At 34.8% G+C, this 20425-nt stretch overlaps 2 protein-coding genes across 2 annotated transcripts in view; one reads left to right on the top strand and one right to left on the bottom strand.

Moving 5' to 3' along the window:
- The window catches only part of LOC144967373 (uncharacterized), a 10331-nt gene extending 3496 nt beyond the window's left edge, over positions 1 to 6835 (top strand). Inside the window, exons 2-3 of the mRNA XM_078904493.1 lie at positions 4089 to 4266; positions 4932 to 6835. Coding sequence (XP_078760619.1) covers positions 4148 to 4266; positions 4932 to 5589 — 777 coding nt within the window. The 5' untranslated portion in view covers positions 4089 to 4147 and the 3' untranslated portion in view covers positions 5590 to 6835. The remainder of the gene's footprint in view (positions 1 to 4088; positions 4267 to 4931) is intronic.
- Positions 6836 to 7610: 775 nt separating this feature from the next.
- Positions 7611 to 20425, bottom strand: part of LOC144967372 (Fanconi anemia group J protein homolog) — a 37054-nt gene continuing 24239 nt past the window's right edge. Inside the window, exons 19-28 of the mRNA XM_078904492.1 lie at positions 19061 to 19180; positions 18594 to 18665; positions 16991 to 17114; positions 16403 to 16506; positions 15545 to 15580; positions 14116 to 14243; positions 13538 to 13605; positions 13147 to 13261; positions 11647 to 11818; positions 7611 to 10815 (exon numbers count right to left, since the gene is read on the bottom strand). Of these exons, the coding sequence (XP_078760618.1) occupies positions 8950 to 10815; positions 11647 to 11818; positions 13147 to 13261; positions 13538 to 13605; positions 14116 to 14243; positions 15545 to 15580; positions 16403 to 16506; positions 16991 to 17114; positions 18594 to 18665; positions 19061 to 19180 (2805 nt within the window). The 3' untranslated portion in view covers positions 7611 to 8949. The remainder of the gene's footprint in view (positions 10816 to 11646; positions 11819 to 13146; positions 13262 to 13537; positions 13606 to 14115; positions 14244 to 15544; positions 15581 to 16402; positions 16507 to 16990; positions 17115 to 18593; positions 18666 to 19060; positions 19181 to 20425) is intronic.

The raw sequence follows: 20425 nt of genomic DNA on the forward strand, positions 1-20425 counted from the left end.
GATCAATTAACTTGGTAAAATCCTCCATCACCTGTAAAAGTTGAGTAATGCATGATCTCTTTGATCTAAAACCATGCTGGTTATCGTTTAGCATCGTATGACTTTCAAGAAAGTCCATTATTTGGTCTTTCAAGATAGACTCCATAACCTTACAGAGTATGCATGTTAAGCTGATGGGTCTATAGTTTGCAGCATCCAATTTGCTGCCCTTTTTATGAATGGCAGTAACATTGGCTTGTTTCCATTCAATGGGTAAGGTACCAGATTCAAGAGACTTATTATATATTGTTGATTAGCGGCTGTGATATTTCAAGGCCACTTCTTTCAGTAAACGGGGATGAAGGGAATCGGGTCCCATGCTTTTAGTCACGTCTAAATTCAACAATTTGGCAAGTGTATCTTCTTGTGTAATATAAAAATCGGGAACGTTTAATTGATTTGTAACATTAAAAGTTGGTATATTTGTAGTGTCTTCTTGAACAAACACATATGAAAAATAATCATTTAAAACATTAGCTTTATCTATATCAGAAGTAACCTTGGTACAATCATCTTTCAGCAAGACATTAACATCTGGATTTCTTTTCAACTTTCTGTTGACGTATCTCCAAAAGCCTTTCGGACTATTCTTACATTCGTGTGCCAATGTACATTCATACGTTTTCACAGCAATTTGAACCGTGTATTTGGTGTTATTTCTAACCTTGACATAATTATGAAAATTATTTGTTGTAGGATAACTTTTGAATTTCTTGTACAATTTATGTTTCTTATTGATTGTACGTTTAACATTGTTTTTGTTGGGTTTTTTTTGTCAACCACAGTGGTTTATTAGATCTAAAATTTTTATTACGTCTTAATGGAATGTGTTTAAATTCTATACCTTTTAGTTTGTCTTTAAAAAACACCCACGCTTCATTCACACCGTAGCCTTCAAGAGCATCCCAAGTCGCGGCATTCAGGTCTTCTCTGCAAGCATTGTAATTACCTTTGAAATAATAAAAATAAACATGTGAAGGATGTTTGGCGGATGAAAGATTTAACGATATAAGGAGTGAGTCATGATCACTTTTACCCACCGAAGGCAAATGGTCAATATTATTAATCCAATAATCATCGTTACATATTAACAAGTCGAGTATATTACTAGTTTGGTTCAGTCGATGTCTCGTAGCCTGTGTCACCAGCTGAATAAAGAAAGCATCCCTAATTGACTCGACAAAAAGAGAGTCGGGAAAAGTTAGACATGGTTGTGTCCATTTCACATTCGTTCTTCTTCTATGAGGCACTGTATAGATGTTCTTTTGAATAATATAATAGTGCGTGAGCGAGCTTTGATTTTTAAATAAAACCTCAAAATACAAATGATAATGAAAAAAGTCGCATAACAGCAGCAAAATATGGTCTAAATAAGTCTTAATGTTATTGGCTTCAATAACTCGACCCGAAAATTCAATGTTTTGAATTGAAAATAACGTAGATAGTAGCTATTCACAAACATGGTTCCTTGATTCAAGGAGGCAAACAGGCAATTGTTAGGGAGCGTTCACATATTACGTCATCAAAAATTTGCCCTTTTTAGACCCCCCCCCCCCTCCCCCAAGTCATCACTTGTCATCATTGACCTGACCCCCCCCCCCCAACAGATGATGACGTCATCTAATTTAATAAAAACTAAAAGATAACTTTAATTTCACAATATTTATTATTCGTTTTTCAAACCATAAACATTGATTATCAACGTTTGATAAAACACATTCAGACATTTTATTAATTTCAGAAACTGTTGATAATTTATGTTTTACGATACAATGGGGACATAAAATTTAAATTTGCAAAGATAAAATCTAACAAACATTATTTAAATTAAATTTAGGCTACTTGGTGCAGGTGCTATTAAAAAAAATTCAGAAAGTGTAATTTAAAATAGTATAGGAGGCAAATTATTTTATAGCATATTAGTCTTTTAGTGGAATGAATTTCTGTTTCAATTTCCAAACATAAAATTAATTGATTCAAAAATGTTTCTGCCTTGGACCTCTGGCAATGTACTATAAATAGTATCATCAATTTCATCTTCATCGTCATCATTTTCTCCCATTTGCTGTTCTTCATGTATGCCGCATTTTCGTGAATGGTCTTTCATTGCTGTGATCGAGGAGTGATACAATGAACATTTAGGGCAAGTTCGCCTTTTGAGAAGTGATACCCCTTTCCCATTTTGTTTCTTGAGAGATGGGCAATACTCATCATAGCAATTTATCTTCAGCTGTTTTGAAAGGAACAAACTTTGAAATAGGCTTAATTTGCCTATGTTTTGATGACATCATCTTGGGTCTGACCCCCCCCCTCCCCCATGTCAACACATGTCAACATTTGGTAGACCCCCCCTCCCCCCCTAGCTGATGACGTAATATGTGAACGCTCCCTTAGTAGTCCAAGACTTAACCTTATTACGTTGTCTTTTAAAATCCCCCATGCATAACCATTGAACCGTGACGTGTTGTCAGTACTTCTTTGTGGCAACTCTTCAGCAATCAGGTGTCGAATGGCGAGGGGAATAGAGGAAACAAGTGAGGTAAAAAAAAAAAGGGGGGGGGGGGTGTAATGAGTTTAACAGATCGGATCAATCAATTGAGTGGATTACTTTTGACCTGGGCCGATCTTGAATTATTCAAGAGACCATAAGACGAGAATTGAGAAGGAACATATAAAGACATCTGATGTTTAGATAGGTTAGATAGATCGATCATTTATAGATAGATATTGTATAGATAGATAGAGAGAGAGAGAGATAGACAGATAGAGTGATAGACAGACAGACAGATAGATAGATAGATAGAGAGATAGATAGATAGATTGATAGATAGACAGATAGATAGATAGATAGATAGATAGATAGATAGATAGATAGATATATATAATAATAATAATAATACACATTTATATAGCGCTCATTCTCGTGTAAAACACAAGCTCTGGGCACTTTACAATATAAATATCAATTTTAAGTGAAAAAAAATAAATAATAATAATAATAATTCATAGCCAAATCAAGGATTCATAGAGTCAATAAAAACAAATACAGTAAAAATGTGTCTTGAGATTCTTTTAAAAGGTAGGTAAAGACTTGCAGTCCCTCAGACCACGTGGTAGTTCATTCCAAATCTTGGGGCCGAAACAAGCAAACGATCTATCATCAAATATATATATATAATATATATATATATATATATATATATATAATATATATATATATATATACATATATATATATATATATATATATATGTATTTATGTATTTATTATATATATATATATATATATATATATATATATATATATGTATGTATGTATGTATGTATAGTATAGTATATATATATATATATATATATATATATATATATATGGATGGATGGATAGATAGAGAGATAAATATATAGGTAGATAGATAGAAAGATAGATGGATAGGTAGATAGATAGATAGATAATTTTTAAAAAGCTAGAGCTTTCATATGGCGCAATATCCACTAAACGTCATCAAAGCGCTTAACAGAGGGGGTGGGGTCCTCTAACCAACAGCAATTCGTTTCATGTAGGACGGCTCATGACGCCTGTTAGGCGATATTGCAATTTTTCTGACAGAGACAATGTTATTAACGGCCATGTACTCATTTTACACCTGAGTACGGTGAGAGAAGTGACCAAAGAGCCTTTTCCTAGGACTCAATTATACGCCGCCCAGAGCGAGACTCGAACTCATGACCTTCCAATCCGAGGGTGAGTGTCCTACCACTAGACCACATAGCCGCTCAAGATAGATATATACATATATAGACGGGTAGTCAGGTAAATAGTAATTAAAAAGATAGAATGACGTCAACGCAAATAGATAGATGGATAGATAGATAGGTAGGTAGGTAGATAGATAGATAGATAGATAGATAGATAAATAGATAGATAGGTAGATAGTGCAGATACCAATTTTCGTAGTTGACATAATATTAATATAAGTTGTTACAAAAGTATTATGACATTACTAAGCGTAGATTCCCCGCTCCCCCCTTTTTTTTCTCTATCTCGACAGAGTACCACCCTCTCCCCCTCTCTACCCTCCATTTCGTCCTTGATCTGACCCTGACCACAATGGCAGACACGGGTATTATTTACGTCATCGCCGCGGGGTGTTCCATCTTTGGAATCGTGACAGCCTACCTCATCTACAACTTCGTCCAACAAGAGAAAGCGCAGTATTACAAGTATAAGTAAGTAATGCATGGATTCCCAGCTTTCTTGAAATTATACTTGAGCTTTTATATAGCGCAATCAATATCCAGCAAACGTGCTCAAAGCGGTTTACAAGGGGTCCATGGCCAACAAGAACACTTAACAGGTAGGAAATGATTGACGCCTATTAGGCGATATTACAATTTCAATTTTTTTTGCGGACAGATACAACACTGTTCACGGCCAGGTACTCATTTTACACCGGATAACGGTGAGAGAATGTGACCAAAAAGCCTTTTCCAAGGACTCAACAATGTGCCGAGCGAGGCTCGAACTTTCCGATCCGAAAGCGAGTGTCATACAACTAGACCACATAGCCGCACAAATAAATAACAGTAGGAAATGGAATGGAAGTTTCAGTTTAATTAACGAAAACAGATCATTTGGACGTTTCGGGTTTCCCCTTTGTCAACAAAGCGCAATGAATGAAACCCCTCAAGACGAATAAGAGATGGGAGAATGGCGTTTTTAAGATGTTTGAATTGTAAGCTTCAATTTATTAGACGAAGACAGATACTGTGGACGGTTCGGGTTTCCCCTTTCTTGATTGTTTTTGTTTATTCACATTAACTACGCCATTCATACATAGAAGAAGAAGAAGATGATGATGATGATGATGGAACTTTCTTTTTTCTCTTCTCAGGTTACGCAAAGAACAAATGAAGAAGGACCGAATAGATTACAACTATACGGCACCAAAGGAAAAGAAACGGAAATTATCTGGCCCTGTGGTTGGCGTGAGTGAAGAACCTGAGAAACCCAAATCTCGTGACGGTGTTCCGATTCCAGCCCCAATATTGGCACCTGTACATCTGCCCCCTTTACCTACCGCTACCCCTCCCGCCGCTGCTCCTGAACCAGCTAGAGAACCAAGTCCACCTGCAAATCAAAATAACGATCTGGATTTTCCATTCTCTTCTACAGCAGCAGCGGCCGTAACAATGGGCGGCGCAGCTGGTGTTGGAGCTTTCGCTACATATGAAGTGGCGCGGACATATCCGGAACCGGAAGAAGATCACCAAAACTCTAATAACAAAACTAATAAAAAGAAACGAAAAGGAAGTATTAAAAAGGTAGCGGAGGAAGACTTTGATGACTACAGGAATTTCACCCCAACCACTCTACCCCCGCCCAAAGGGGCGCCTCCCAAGGCTAATTACACATCGTCTGGGAATGAAGCACCCAAACATCAACCTTCTCCGTCTGGTTCTGTAGAGTCACTGACAGTGGAGTCTGGCAGAAGAAGGGGGTTAGAATTGCCACGGGTGGCCATGGCTAACCGGGATGGTTTGGCTTTTTAAAGCAAACGTTACTGCTTGGAGCTAATGCGTGATTATGCGTGAATATTTAATTTATAACATTTCCTGGAGAGTATTTTTCTCTTTGAAAATCTATTTTCCCCATTTAAATAAGGTGATATTAACACAATAGATTATGAGACTTGAGAACATGAATGCGGCGAGTGATGCACACCATGTGTAAAATCAGTAGACGCTATAAAGTAAAATTGCAACTTAGCAACCAACTTAGAACAATTCAGTTCAGAGCAGTGGTAACTATAAATTTCTGCGATTAAAAAAAAAGGCCTTTTGCAGATTTCTGAAGATAAAGAATAAATATGAAAACAATTGTATTCTTGGTCAGTATTTATTAAAATTTACATACAAAAACAGTTTCAAAGTAAAATATTGACTACTGTACAAAGTTTTATAATCAAGTATTTTTTTACACTTGAAATTGAAAGATTTTAAACTTTTTTTTTTTTACCCCAATTCAATGCATTACATATAATAACACTAGGGCAGCGGTTCTCAAACAAGGACCCGGGTCCATTGGGGACATTGGAGCCGTTTTGGAGGGACTGCAAAAAGGTTGGTAAATCTTACTATCTTTGATAAAGTATTTTGAGACACAATGATAGATAGTGATTTTCATGCATTTCTAAAAAGACAAAAACCAAATTGTTACTACATAAAATGGTTGGGATTTTTTGTTGCTTTTGAGTTAGATTAGCTTCTTAAACTAAATAACAGCATTCTGCATCCAGTGGTCTTATCAACATTTTTAATCAAGGATGACATTCTTTTTTGTAAATATGAAAAATGATGACGATATTCAATGGTTTCCATTGAATAATATTTTATTTTCTCTTTACAACATGTAAATTGTAAATATCTAATACAGCACATTCCGTCAACTGGGTGAACTTTGCCTTAATGATTAATGGGAAACTTCTCCTACTTAATTTTGGATCAATAAGAGTATATTTAGTTTTGTAGAAATTATTTCCTTTGATTTCGGGTAGATAGAGCTCGTAAGCAAGGGATCACATTCAATCTAGGAGAAGGTCACTCCAAAATCAAAATCAAACCAAGGGTAGGAAGGACTCTATAGCTCGGGAGAAGGACACTCCAAAATAAAACCAAGGGTGAGTATGACTCTTTAGCTCGGGACAGCAACAAGCCTAGAGGGAATCTCCTACATTAATCCTTGCCTGGGTTTTGGCAAAGGGGTAACAACCCAATCCTAGACAAAAAAACAAAAAAACAATGTTACAGAAACAGCAAGCTGCCCTACGTGCCAACAGGCATAATTTATTATTATTATTATTAGTATTATTATTATTATTATTATTATTATTATTATTATGCCCTTCCGCCACATCATAAGATATCGTCACCTAGGCATTCTAGGAAGGAATATAGATAATTCATCAAACAAGATATCTGATGTCAACAGGAATCACCCAAGTTGTCCAAGTGAGCAAATTGGGGGTTAATAATCTTGCCCAAGATAAAAAAAACAAAAACGAAAGTGCTTGAAGTGCAGCTCGAACCCGGGACCTTCCGGGTCAGAGTGCAATGCCTTAACCACTTGGCCATTTTGTCCCCCAACAGTCAGAATGGGCAGAGTAAAATTCCTTTGATAAAAGTCGCCTTTTAACAATGAAAATAACTGCAACAAAGCTGAGATTATTCAAAGTGCTCCAAATTCACAGAGACAAATTTTCCCCTTTAGGCAAAGTTACCCAATTTGACGGTAGTGTAATGATTGCATTGAAGTCAATGACTATTAGCTGTGTTAAATGTAATAATAAATTTAGTCAACAAGCTTATTTGTGATAGTAATAGTCATAGAATCAATACATAAAGCCAGTTGATTATGAATGGAACAGTCTAATAATTCCATTCCTTTACACTTTTGTTTATATTCCAAACATTCTTTTTTTATATAAAATAAATAATACTATGATGTCATTGAAAGCTATTGTTATTGTTAATGATTTAAAAAAATTGTGTCTTGGATATGTTTGAAAAATATATTTTTTTAATATAGCGCAATATGCACTAAACATGCTCAAAGCGCTTTACAAGGGATCCCTGGCCAACAGCAACATTAAACATTTAGGACGGGACATGACGCCTGTTAGGCGATATTACAATTTCTTTTCGGACAGAGACAATGCGGTTAACAGCCAGGTACTCATTTTACAGAGAAGGTGAATAAATAGCCTTCTCCAAGGACTCAACTATGCGCCAAGCTAAGCTTGAAACCCATGGCCTTCTGATCTGAAAGCGAGTGTCATACAATTAGACCACATTTGCATTTTCTGAAAGAATATGCTCACCAGAGCATTTTAATCTTTATTTGAAGTAGATCGGGTGATTTTTTATGAAGTCATGGTCAGATGTATGGGAAAGGTATCCGGCAACTTTTCTCAAATTTCATACTTTTTCAACTTAATTAGCTGTAAAAAATATTTAGAAGTGAAATTAAGCTTTGATATTTTCCGAAGATGTACAAAAAGGGTTGATTTAATCATTTATGACAAGAACTCATTTTTGATAAAAAATGTACCTTCCAACTAAACTTGGTAATATCTCAGTTCAAACCTTTTCACCATCCGACTGATTATGTCATTCACTGTAACAAATGTTTTATCAAGGATGTGTGAATTACACTATAATTGTACCAGTGTACAATGCAATCTATATCAAAGGCTTTTTGAAAAAAATATGAATATATGAGGGAAATTGTAAATTTTACACAGAGCAATCTTTGAGGGAGAAGAAGAACATATACAATATTTAAACCCTTGTAATTCCTGGTCAATATATATCAAGACTTTTACAAACACATATAATTTTCAAATTAAAATAATATTACAACAACATACCAATAACTTAGTCATTACAGCACATAAGAAATGATTTACAATAATAATAATAATAACAAAACAATAACAGCTACCTGGTAGCAATCATGCTTTATATACAGTCAGGTCTCTCTAATTCGGAACTCCACAATCCGGATGTCTTGATAATCCAGACAGGTTGCCTGGGGATGGATTTTTTCTTCTTTATTTGAACACTTCAGGGACTGATTCCACTGAAAATATCGGTTGGCAGCTCTGTCTTAATGGTCCAAAGCCAATGAGGCAAAGCTTGTTCTTGAGGCAAATGGTCAAAAGCCAAAGAGGCAAAGCTTGTTCTTGAGGCAAATGGTCAAAAGCCAAAGAGGCAAAGCTTGTTCTTGAGGCAAATGGTCCAAAGCCAAAGAGGCAAAGCTTGTTCTTGAGGCAAATGGTCCAAAGCCAAAGAGGCAAAGCTTGTTCTTGAGGCAAAGTTATTCCATTCGATGATAAAAAGTTCAGAGCACTTTTATAGAAGCATTCCATTTATCTCTTTCTCATCTGTATCACTCATTTCACCTCTACACTTCTTGTTCTTGTTTGCTTCATTTTGAGACTTCAAAGAAAGACTTCGCCTTTTCCTCCCACATTTCCTCTTCACCTTTAACGCTGACATCTCATCATCCTCATCTTCCTTCACTTCATCAGCCGAGGAGGATGACATGAGACTTTTGGATGCAGAATGACGGACAATTTTATTTTCCATTGCAGTAACATTGCTACTATTACATTTTGTGTCAGACTCAAATTTCAGATCTTTTCCAGACAATGAATTACTATCATCATTATGTCCTATATCCTTGGAATTAAAACTCTTACTGTTAATTTTGAATAAAGGTTTTCTTGTTGTGGAGGCCTTGAAGTCATTGGTAATGTCTGAAGCTTTTGTGATGGGTTCTTCTCCCAATTGAAACAAGTCTTGACTAATTTGAGAGGCTGACGAGCCATTTATTGCGGCACATTTACCACTGTTTTCTGATAACTTTACGGAAGAATTTGTGGTTGTAGCATCTTTAATTTCATTGCTCGAAACATTGTCGGAAGGCAGAAAGAATTTTAACAAGGGGTTTTTCTTACTGGATTCTGTGTTGGTAGAATTGTGAAATGAGGAATTTGTGTTTTTATCAGATTGGCCTAAATGTGAAGTGATGGGAAGAGATCCATCCGCTGTTGATTGTTGAGGTATGTTGGAGGCGGCTCTTGCAGTATGGGTTGAATTAACTGGGCTGTCAAATAAAGAGCAGGATGAATTTATTTCTTCTTCTATTGAGCTTTGTGTTCCTTCATTCTTATGATATTTACTGTGCCTGTCTGATGATGTGTCAGCATTACATATCCTTGAAGATGTAGTATTGGAAATTGTGTTTTCTCTCAAATGGTTGTTATTAGCGCTGTTTGCATGATGAGAAGACAACCCATTATGGCAGGCTGTTCCTAGTTTATTGTCATTTGAACAAAGAGATGCACTGTGCGTTGGCATCAGAAATTGTTGGTTTACATTTGTGTTAAGTTTACAAGGAGGGTTGTTGAATGTTGCAATATTGCTAGACTGCTGTTCTGCTGGTTCCTTTATTATATCTTGTTGATGCTGCTTGTATTTCTCCTGCTCCTGAATATCTTTCTCTTGAGATTCTACGAGTTTTTCCTTATCCTCCTTGGACATTTTAATGATGCGTGCGATTGGGTAACCACCGGGTGTCTTAGGAGGTTCTACCAAGTACACTAACCTTTCTGTTGAGGAAACTGGTAAGTTTAAATTACCTCCGTATATTTTATGGAGATGTGACTCAATTTGAAACACCTGCATCCTTGTCCCAGGCGGTGCTATTGGAGTTACAATTCTTAACGGTGCATTAGAAATTTTTTGAGCAGTTGTGTTACCATTTCTGCTTTTCGTTCCAGCCTTAGTACTTCCTGTCCATGGGGTTAATGATGCTGATTTATTATCTGGCATTGAGTGGACAACATCAGAGCTATGGGTAACATGGGGGTTGGAATAGGCACTTGCACCTGAGGGTGGGACAGCAACATATTCATTTAGTTGTTGAGGTGCTGTGATAACAAAGCCACCTTCTGTGTTGTGTTGATTCAAGTTGCTGAATATTGGTGCCAATGGCTTGGGCGGTAAAACAAAGGATGGGTTAACCACTGCAGTAGGAAGTTGGGAATATTTTGTTGTTGTTGTTTGAACTGTGCTGGATGATCTCAGAGGTGAAGGATCGACTCGAGGAATGTTTTTTGATAATGGAGTTGCGATGGATGAAAGTTTGGGGTAATTTTTCTGCTTTGAGGTTGATTTTGGTTTCGACTTCATCATATTGAAAATGGAGTATTGCTGTAAATAGAATGAAAGGAATAAAAAAATAAAGTTGATCTCGAGATTTAAAAACTTGAGTAAGAATCTTTTTGCTTTCAGTTATAAATTATAGCATGTAAGTTAATATGAATAGATTTTATGTGTTCGTCTAAAAGCTGGTCTGTAATGGTAACAATAGAAGTAGTCAATAGTCAAAAGTGTTAGTAAGTATTGTTCACCTCCAATGTAGTCTAAAAGAGTCAATAAAGAGCTGGTTGACTTAATAAACCTTATAATATATATATATATATATATATATATATATAAAGCATTAGAAAGACCTAATGTACTCTAGAAATGTCTGATGAATTTTAAAAACATTTATTCTGTTGTAGAACACTGCATATAAGCCTGAGAAGGCATGAGTAATATTCAGCTATAGTTATTGTATTCATTGTTCGTGATACAAAGCTGATAGAAGATGTAGACTGTAAAAGTAATGAACAAAAATAAATACAACAGCTTAAAAGAAATAAAAAAACCCAGAAAAACCCAACAAAATACCAAACATTTTTGGACTCAATACCATTCTTCAGCTAATAATATTTTTTATAATACATTTTTTAAACATTGGTATTTTGTTCTTTTTCGAAGCTGATGTATTTATTTTTGATCATTACTTTTGGTGTGTTCAGAACTGAGTGTGAGCCATTCACAAGTGTAAGTATCTGTAGTTTTTATTTGTGATCTACAATCGACATTGCATTCTGTAAACTAAAGCGTTATAAACTAAAGTGTGTATTTTTTTGGTACTGCCTTGTTGTCATTTCTTTCTGTTCATGGATTGGAAAAGTATAATCAAACATGTACCCTTGGATTAGGTGATTCCGTGTTTGGCGTTTCAGATCTCAATTCTTTACTCTTAATTGAGTCCTTCTTATAGTCTTGACCTTTGCAACATCCATCAGTGCTGCCAATGCTCGAGTTGAGACAAGCGGTTTTGGGTGTTACAGGGGTTGTGGTGGAAAACGCAGGGTTGTTTCTATGTGGGGAAGAGAGGAAATGTTAAAGGACGCGGACACTTGTAAAACTAATAGGTCATTTAAGCGCTAGAAAAATTAATATTAAAAAGTAATATCAATACTTATATCTCATACATGCATGATCTAAATTAATATATTCATAGGCACACAGAAATATCACACGACAAATGAATTTGTGCTCAATGAAATAATGTAAATGGTGCTGCTCGAAGCTCGAAGAAATAAATAACAATGTGAAATTGAATGTAAGCTTCAATTTAATATACGAAAACAGATAAAATGGACGTTTCAGGTTTCCCCTTTATCAACAAATCAGGATGAATGAAACACTACAGACGAATGAGATACTGTGTTGTTCAACAACGCCACTACCACATTATCTCATTCGTCTGTAGTGTTTTATTTATCCTGTTTTGTTGATAAAGAGGAAACCTGAAACCTCCATTTTATCTGTTTTCGTATATTAAATTGAAGCTTACATTCAATTTCACATTGTTATATATTTCAATGAAATAAGAACACTGGCAGGTCCACAAGTGCCTCCACTTGCCATCAGCAAAAAGAGAAAGTTCTCTTGGTTTGATCATGTGACACGACATGACTCAATGGCCAATACAATATTACAGAGCACAATGGAAGGAGGGAGAAAAGGAGGTCGACAAAACAAGAACCGGATTGAAAACATCGAAAAAAAATAAAAATGGATGAAGTCCCAATCTTATCCACAAGGCAAAAAAACGCCCAAAAACAGGGATGAATGGTGCAAAATAGCTGCAGGATCAGCTCTCATGTCTTCTCTGAAATCGAAGCAGACAGGAGACTGAGGTGAGATAAGGCATAGGGCTCATTGGGTATCTTTAAACAAGGTATGATTTCCAAGGGGAAAAAAGCAATCATCCCTCATTTTATTTTAAATGCTCGAAATGACAAGTGGCCATATCCCAATGACAAACTCAAGAAAATTTCTCCTGTCCTTTGTGTACAAAAGAGTACTCACTCCATCTAAATATCAAGACACCCAGATAATTTCATCTCACAACTTATTACACTGGAAATGATCAATGCTATCCTCTTTCCGTTTCAACAAAAAATAACCAAAACTAAAATCCTAGTGCAAAATCAATGACAGTTAGGAAAAAAAAATAGTTTATGTTCTTTATTTGAAGGAAATAATAATGTGAAAAAGTGGTGCACAGACAAGTGTTCATTATGGGTGCGCTTCACTATAAAAGGTTGAATTAGTAAATCATAAATTTCAAAATAAACACAATGACAAAAAAAAAATCACAACAAATTCACATTTGTCGTGAAAAAAAAATATTCTTACATCTTTTCTTCTTCCTCCAGCCTCTTGCGTTCAAAAATGAATTCCTTTAGAGAGTTCATGCCTCTTGAATAATTGTCATGAGTGCACATTTTATTCCGAACCCATTTTGAGAGGCCTGTGTGAGGAAATAGAGACATATGGCATATATCATTACATAAACGGTGACACAAGGGGAATTTCAAAGCCTGACATGGTGAAATCTATGAATGGCGTGAACATTTTATTGTGCAGAAGCCTGCTGCTTCTTTTTTTAATCTGCCAAATTTGAAATTTTATCCAAAAAAATAAAAAGAAAAGAAATGAAAGAAATTGAAATGCAAAACATGGAAATAAAAAGTACAAGTTGAGCTTTTCAACATATAAATATTTCACATCTTCTCAATCAACTTACCTTTGCTGTATTTTGGTGCACTCTTGATAAATCTTTCGTCTATGATAATCAAGGCTCCCCAATCATTTCTGTAAGATTATATAATTGAAGTTCTTGTCAAAAATTGTAATAATATTTCAAATCATTTACTAGATTTGTAAAAGTCAAACAATGTTTTGATATACTCATTAATCATGACTAACAGAAATAAAACAAAATAAAACATTGTTAACAATTATTTTAAAAAAAAATTAATTAAATTTTATTTTTAAAACCAAATTTTCGAGATAGAATACTTTCATATCTCTTAACTATGTGGTGAATTTTATATTTATAAAGATAAAGACAAACTTAACTTAGCAAAATTTCATTATAATGGTTAATATTATTTTGGATAGACTTATCTATTATCTGGCAGCTTTTATGTTATAAAGTTTTTCTTAAGTTTAGAAATGATGAAGAAAATGACACATGCTATAATCATTATTTTGTCATTATTTCCTTCATTATTACATCATTGACCATTTATCCAATTTTAACAATTAAGAAAAAAAAAACATAATTAATAATGAAATAAAGAAAATTCAAGGAAGCCAAACCTGTGTCGAATGCAACGTCCCAATGCCTGATTCAAGGCTCGAAAGGCCTGTATTTCATACCAGTCTGAGCCAGACAATAGACCTCTCTCATGGCGATGCTGGTCATTGTATTTTCGTTTCAATTCAACCTACATCATATATATGAGATTATGATATTTAAAAAAAAAAAGGGAAAGGAGATTAGCATCAAATTTCACAAGAGAAAGCAATAAAGACAATTGTAAAGAGAAGATGGTGACAAATTAAAAATATCTCTCCATTAAACTTATTAATATTAACTTACAAAGCAATTTTAGGGTAAAAAGTTCTGGATATTCTACATAATTAATATTCTATATTTCACTTTACTCTTACATAAAAAATATATGACTCTATTCAAAGTATATGTGAAATAGCACGAACAAGAAGAACCTTTAAAATAGACAGGGACATTTTTTTTGTGTGTGTGTGTGTGTGGGGGGGTGGGTGGGGGGTTTAATTTCTGGGGTTTTATGATGCTTGTAACACTTAAAGCTCATTTCAGCACAAGCAAATTGAACGGTGATGGGATACTTACTGGAAATATAGATATGTATTAACAAGCACTCAAGAAGAAGACAGTTAAAGGGGGATTTGTTTAAACAGGGAATTTGTGTTAAGTCCAAGAGCAATCAAACTACGACTGAATTTGAGACCACATAAAAGTCCAACTTATACACAAACAAATGATCCCCACCACGTAATAAACAAAATTGAATAAAACAGCTTCAAATAAAGGACGAAATATCAAACACTGAACGTTTCCGGCTCAAAACCCTTATTCAGCCAATGATACAATAAACAGGAAAACATAAATACATCCTACCAAGAGGGATACATCCAAATTGAAACAAAAGAGTCAATATATTTTTAACAATAACCTACAACAGAGAGACAACTTACAAAGTGGTAACCCCCCCCCCCTCCAAGGATTAACCATGTGACTTACTTACTTACTTATCCGAACCAGCGACCACCTGAGATCTAGCCCTTCAGTCTTGTGCCATGACGTAGAAGTTAGACGTCTTTTGTAGTTGTTCCAGGTGACTATAAAGTGTGTTACTGATGTTTGGATTTGGTGGGAGGAATGTGCATCTCAGGAACCATGTGACAAATTTCTTGTCTTCTGGAAAATCATCCGAGGAAGAGCCTGGGTGGAACCAGATGGTCTTACCCAACAACAACAAAAAAAGACACAAAATCACATGGAGGAGACTAACAATATAGGGGAATTGAATGAGAGGGAAGAGGCAAACCACTACAGAACCTCTAAGCCCAAGAGCCAGACATTTATTTCCCTGCCATGAGAGAATTTCTACCTGTAGCAAAATAAGAATAGCGCACCTCTATAATGAGACAGATAATGCTTTTTTAAGACTTGCACGAAGTTTGTTGTTTGACAAATACTTACCTGAATGTCTTTAAAATTTGGATACGGAATTCCAACCTGAAAATACATCAAAAATTAATCAAAATATGAAAATTTACATTTCCAACACAAGAATGGCAAGAGTTCTTATTACTAACTGTAACAATTATAGTTTTACTGAATAATTTCTGAATATAAATATACAAACTGTTAAGTCTTTACAACTCACAATCCTATATGCATGTCTTAATCACAATAAGTTGTAAAAAACTGTTTTTTAAAGTCAACTTTAACTCAGCTCTCAAATAAGACCAAATATCTCAAAAAGGAAATAATGTTAGGATGAACCCGATGCTTAAAATTAAAAAAAAAAAACACAGGAAAACTTTTAAAAGTAAAATTAATGTCTCTATCGATAAAAAAAGAATGTTGTTTCTTATTCTTTTTTTTAAAATGACGAATTGAATTCTGATCATTTAGACCTAAAAACAAAAGTACCACTTTTCAAATAATCTAAAATGTGTTGGAAAGGATGTTAAGCTAAAACTTTTATGATACTGAATTTGTTCATCCGACTGATACAACAATCTATCACCAAGTACTTTCTACTAGATCTAATAGTCCCAGCTATCAAATAACAAATGGGTGAATAGGATGGGAGGGTGAGAAAGGGACATAAAAAAAAATACTTTTAAACTTGACTGCTCCCTTTGCATGAGACGTGAGTGCTCTACAACTGAGCAATCAAGACCCCAAAATATCATTTAAAAAGAAACATAACACTCACTGTGATAACAGCCCTGGCAAAGTTAATACTGATCCCTCTGGTTGTGAAGCGACTGCTGTACAACTGAGCAATCAAGACCCCAAAATATCATTAAAAAGAAACATAACACTTACTGAGATAACAGCTCTGGCAAAGTTATCAGCAAAATCCAGTCCTTCGCTGACCTTACCCCTACACACAGCAAACATGATGGCCCCATCAGTGGTATCATTGGGATCTACCAAGAAAAAGTTTAGAGTAAAGGGAGAGAATGGGATCGTGGACATCAGTTTCCTGACATTTGACACAAAATTACATCAATATTAAATCATATTAAAGACCTGTGGAAAATAATTAGTTCTTAGAAATTTTTCTGTGTTGAAAATTATAAATAGTCCAAAAACCAACAGTCTAGTTTTTAAAAAATATAAAAATAGAATGTATAGCTTCTCAAGAGGTATGAATACTGTCCACAGTTTTTCAACACTTTAAAAATATCTGCCTGCCATATTAATGGTAGCAGATCTTTGTCTTTGGGGAATACGGAATCAGAGTTCTTAATGGAGATAATACGAAACAAAATTTTCCTTTTCAATACTGTTATTAAACTGGAAGAAATATTTTTGAAGTTCCATAGCTTGAACCAATAATTCGTAGTCTATAAAATGTTGTAGGAATAGACAAGTCTGACATATTATATAAAACTAAGGTTAAAAATGTACCATCCGTCTTTTCCACAGCTCTGTAGTAAGTTGCAATCTGCTCTTCAAAATCTTCCTTGCTGGAACTTCTTGGCTCTCTAAGAATCTTCTTTCTCTCACTGACTTTGTCCATGAGTCCTGTGCTCTGATATCATATATTGAAAAAAACAAACAATTATTTTGAACAATATCTGCCGTCATATAGGATAAATGTAAAATGCTATTTTTTTTTTCTGAATCAAATTAACTATAATGAGGTGAATAGCTATATAACATTGAAATATCAAATATCAAAACATTTTATATGATTATTAATTGATGTCATCACTCATTTTGATTGAACAACACAGCAGTAAAAATGATGTGACGTCTTTTAAACGTGATTTTGGGTTGAGTACAATCTTCAGTTTAGAAAGCAGACTATTTTGTTATATCAAGAAAGGAGCAGGGGGTCAGTCCCAATAGCTCAGTTGGTAGAGCACTCACTTCACACACAAAGGGACTGAGATCAATCACGGGTGCAGTTGAAAACATTTTTTCTGACCTTCCTGTCAATCGAGCAGTAAATGGGTAGCTGAGTCTGTTAGATTCAGTTGAAAGTGCTTAGCGATAGAGTAGCGTCCTATCCAAGCAATTGCTATTGTCCGTTTCACGCTACGAAAGCCGGGATAAACTCCAGCTCCTTGGGCCTAATGACCCTGAAGGACAAAAAAAAAAAATAACCCCCCCCCCAAAAAAAAAAAAAGCAGTGTGAACATATAAGAAGTCTTTTATTGAACCAAACAAAATCCAGTCAGATTGACGTTATAGACTTTCATAAAATGTGAGACGTAAATACAAAGGGAGACCACCAATGACAATCTACACAGTTAGTAATGAACAGGGGAAGATCTTACGTCCCTAAAAAAATTTGTCAGAAGACAGCGAAAAGGGAGGGACTTTACACAGTCAATCAAAGAAGCAGCCATGGCGCACCAATTGGAAAATTAGGGTGCGAAAGATGCAAAGTTAAGTAAGTTGAGACATAACGATAACAGTATGTATTCTATGTTGTTGACCAAGGGAAATGATATAAAATGTTAGAATAGTAATGAAACAAGGATCATCTTTGTAAATAAAATATAAATTATAATTCTATTCAAATCTTTGCTTCTGGTGAAAGAAAATGATAAAACAGTTCTTTGTAAAGGGGTTTGAGCTGTCTATCATGGATATTAATAAAAAATAAAAAAATAAAATCCCCTTTTATTCATCCCCAAGGGGAAATTTGTCTTTAGGGGCTATCCCAAGGGAAGACTAGAATAACCCAGGCGTCAGCCGCAGTGCAGCGCCACAAAGTGAGCTAGGGCAAGGTGACTTGCTCAAAGCCGCACAACAAGGCAGGTAGTTGAACTCTGTACCTTTTGGGTATGAAGCAAAGATCGTACCGCTGAGCCACATGCCATGAAAGCTCATAAATTTCTAAAAATCGATGACAAAATTGAACCATCCAACAGATCTTGTTATTTCCAAAATTGATTCAGGTGTAATAATAAAAATGAGTTACAATAGTCTAATGGAGGCTGTATATTTTCATTTGATTTCTTGTTGAAATGAAAATAAAATGCTATTCATATTGCCTTACCTCCCATCTTGTGTACAACTTATCTAAGACCTTGTACGAGGGCAAAAAGCAGAGAACACCATGTGGCACAGTCTAAGAAAAAAAATTAATAAAAAGAATAAAATTTAAATAGGCTAAGTTTAACTTTGTTTCCACATAATATAGATCAACCAGCTTCATAGGAACCATGATGATAATTATAACAAGAAATGAAGTGAGTAGTAAACTTTTGTGGTGTTCGTGTGTTGACCTTAAGACCTCAAGAAGTAGCGAAAGGGACTCAAGATACTGACTATGTATAAACCTTTTTTTTTTTTTTTTGGAAGTGGCAGATGACATCGATTGTATTGTCAAGATCAGATAAAAATTAAATTTAAAAGAAAAAACATGAAAAAAAACCAACAACACATAGATTGTTTCTTTTTAAACAACAGAGAACTGTAGAATAACGATGAAACAAGTGTCTGTCCCTATCTCTCTTTACTGACCTTACAAACTTGAAGAACAACTTGTCCCAGTTCATCTTGGAATGTAAAACTCTCCAAATTCCTATAGACTGCCAACAGACTGGTGCCATTTGGGCCTTGACCAAATGACCCAACCCAAACCTAAAGCAATATGAAAGAAAAAAAAAAAAGAAAGATGTTCCAATCCTTCCTGTAAACAATGACGATGGAAAAAATAATTTTAAAAAACAACATACGAATGAACAATTCTTGATGTTTTTTATATTTTTTGGGTAACATTATTCAGGGTTGCCAATTCAGGAGGCAAACATTTACTTAATTTTTACACAAACACATTCTGATCCCTGAACTCCAGTAAAAAGACTTTTGTACTGATTTTTTTCCTTTTAGCAGGTGATTGGAAAATATACTGAGGGGTTATAATATGCTGAATTCTGTAAATATACGGAAAATTGGCAACCTTGATTATTAAGATGACCTATTATCGATTATAAAGACAGTTTGGATAGGGTGACAGACTGACCGACCAATTTGCACATCTTGTTAGATGATATGTGTCAGTGCATGCATGACATAAGGTGAAAATTTTAGATTTGCATTTAAATTTTTTTAAATTTTTTTTTTCATTTTCTGAAAGAATATGCCCTCCAGAGCATTTTAATTTTCCTTTGGTGATTTTTCATGAAGTTATGGTCAGATGTATGGGAAAGGTATCCAGCAAAAACTTTTCTCAAATTTCATACTTTTTCAACTTGACTGGCTGTCAAAAATATTTAGAAGTGAAATTAAGCTTTGATATTTCTCGAAGATGTACAAAAAGGGTTGATTTAATCAAGAACTGATTTTGGATAAAAATTGACCTTCTAACTAAACTTGGCAATATCTCAGTTCAAACCTTTTCACCATCCGACTGATTATATCATTCACTGTAACATATATCAACAACTGGTCCTGCTGTTTCACTTCTAATTAGATATACCCAGAACCAGCATGGTTTCTTGATATAAGTCGCATATATAACGATACACTTTTACATACATACTCAATTGAACCATCACACTTTCTAGTTCTAGATTTTTACTTCAAATGCAAGTGCTTTACAGAGGTCCCCATACCAATGGCGGATGATGAGACATGACGCATGAAAAGGCACAATTATAAGGCGCTATTTAACTTTTTTTTTCACAGAGACAATGCTGTCGCTGGCTAGTTACTCATTAAAAAAAACAACATCTTTAAACGTTTCTTTTTAACATGTGGTACTGTAGAATTATATTGCTTTGTTTCATATTGCATGTTTGAGTGAAAGTAGCCATGTTACTGTTAAGCGCTTTGATCGTTGATATACGGGGTAAGGCGCTATATAAAAACCCAATATTATTATAC

The sequence above is a fragment of the Berghia stephanieae genome, chromosome 3 (genome assembly GCF_034508935.2).
Source record: "Berghia stephanieae isolate SIO BIC M18660-M18661 chromosome 3, UCSD_Bste_1.3, whole genome shotgun sequence".
Classification (NCBI taxonomy): Eukaryota; Metazoa; Mollusca; class Gastropoda; order Nudibranchia; family Aeolidiidae; genus Berghia; species Berghia stephanieae.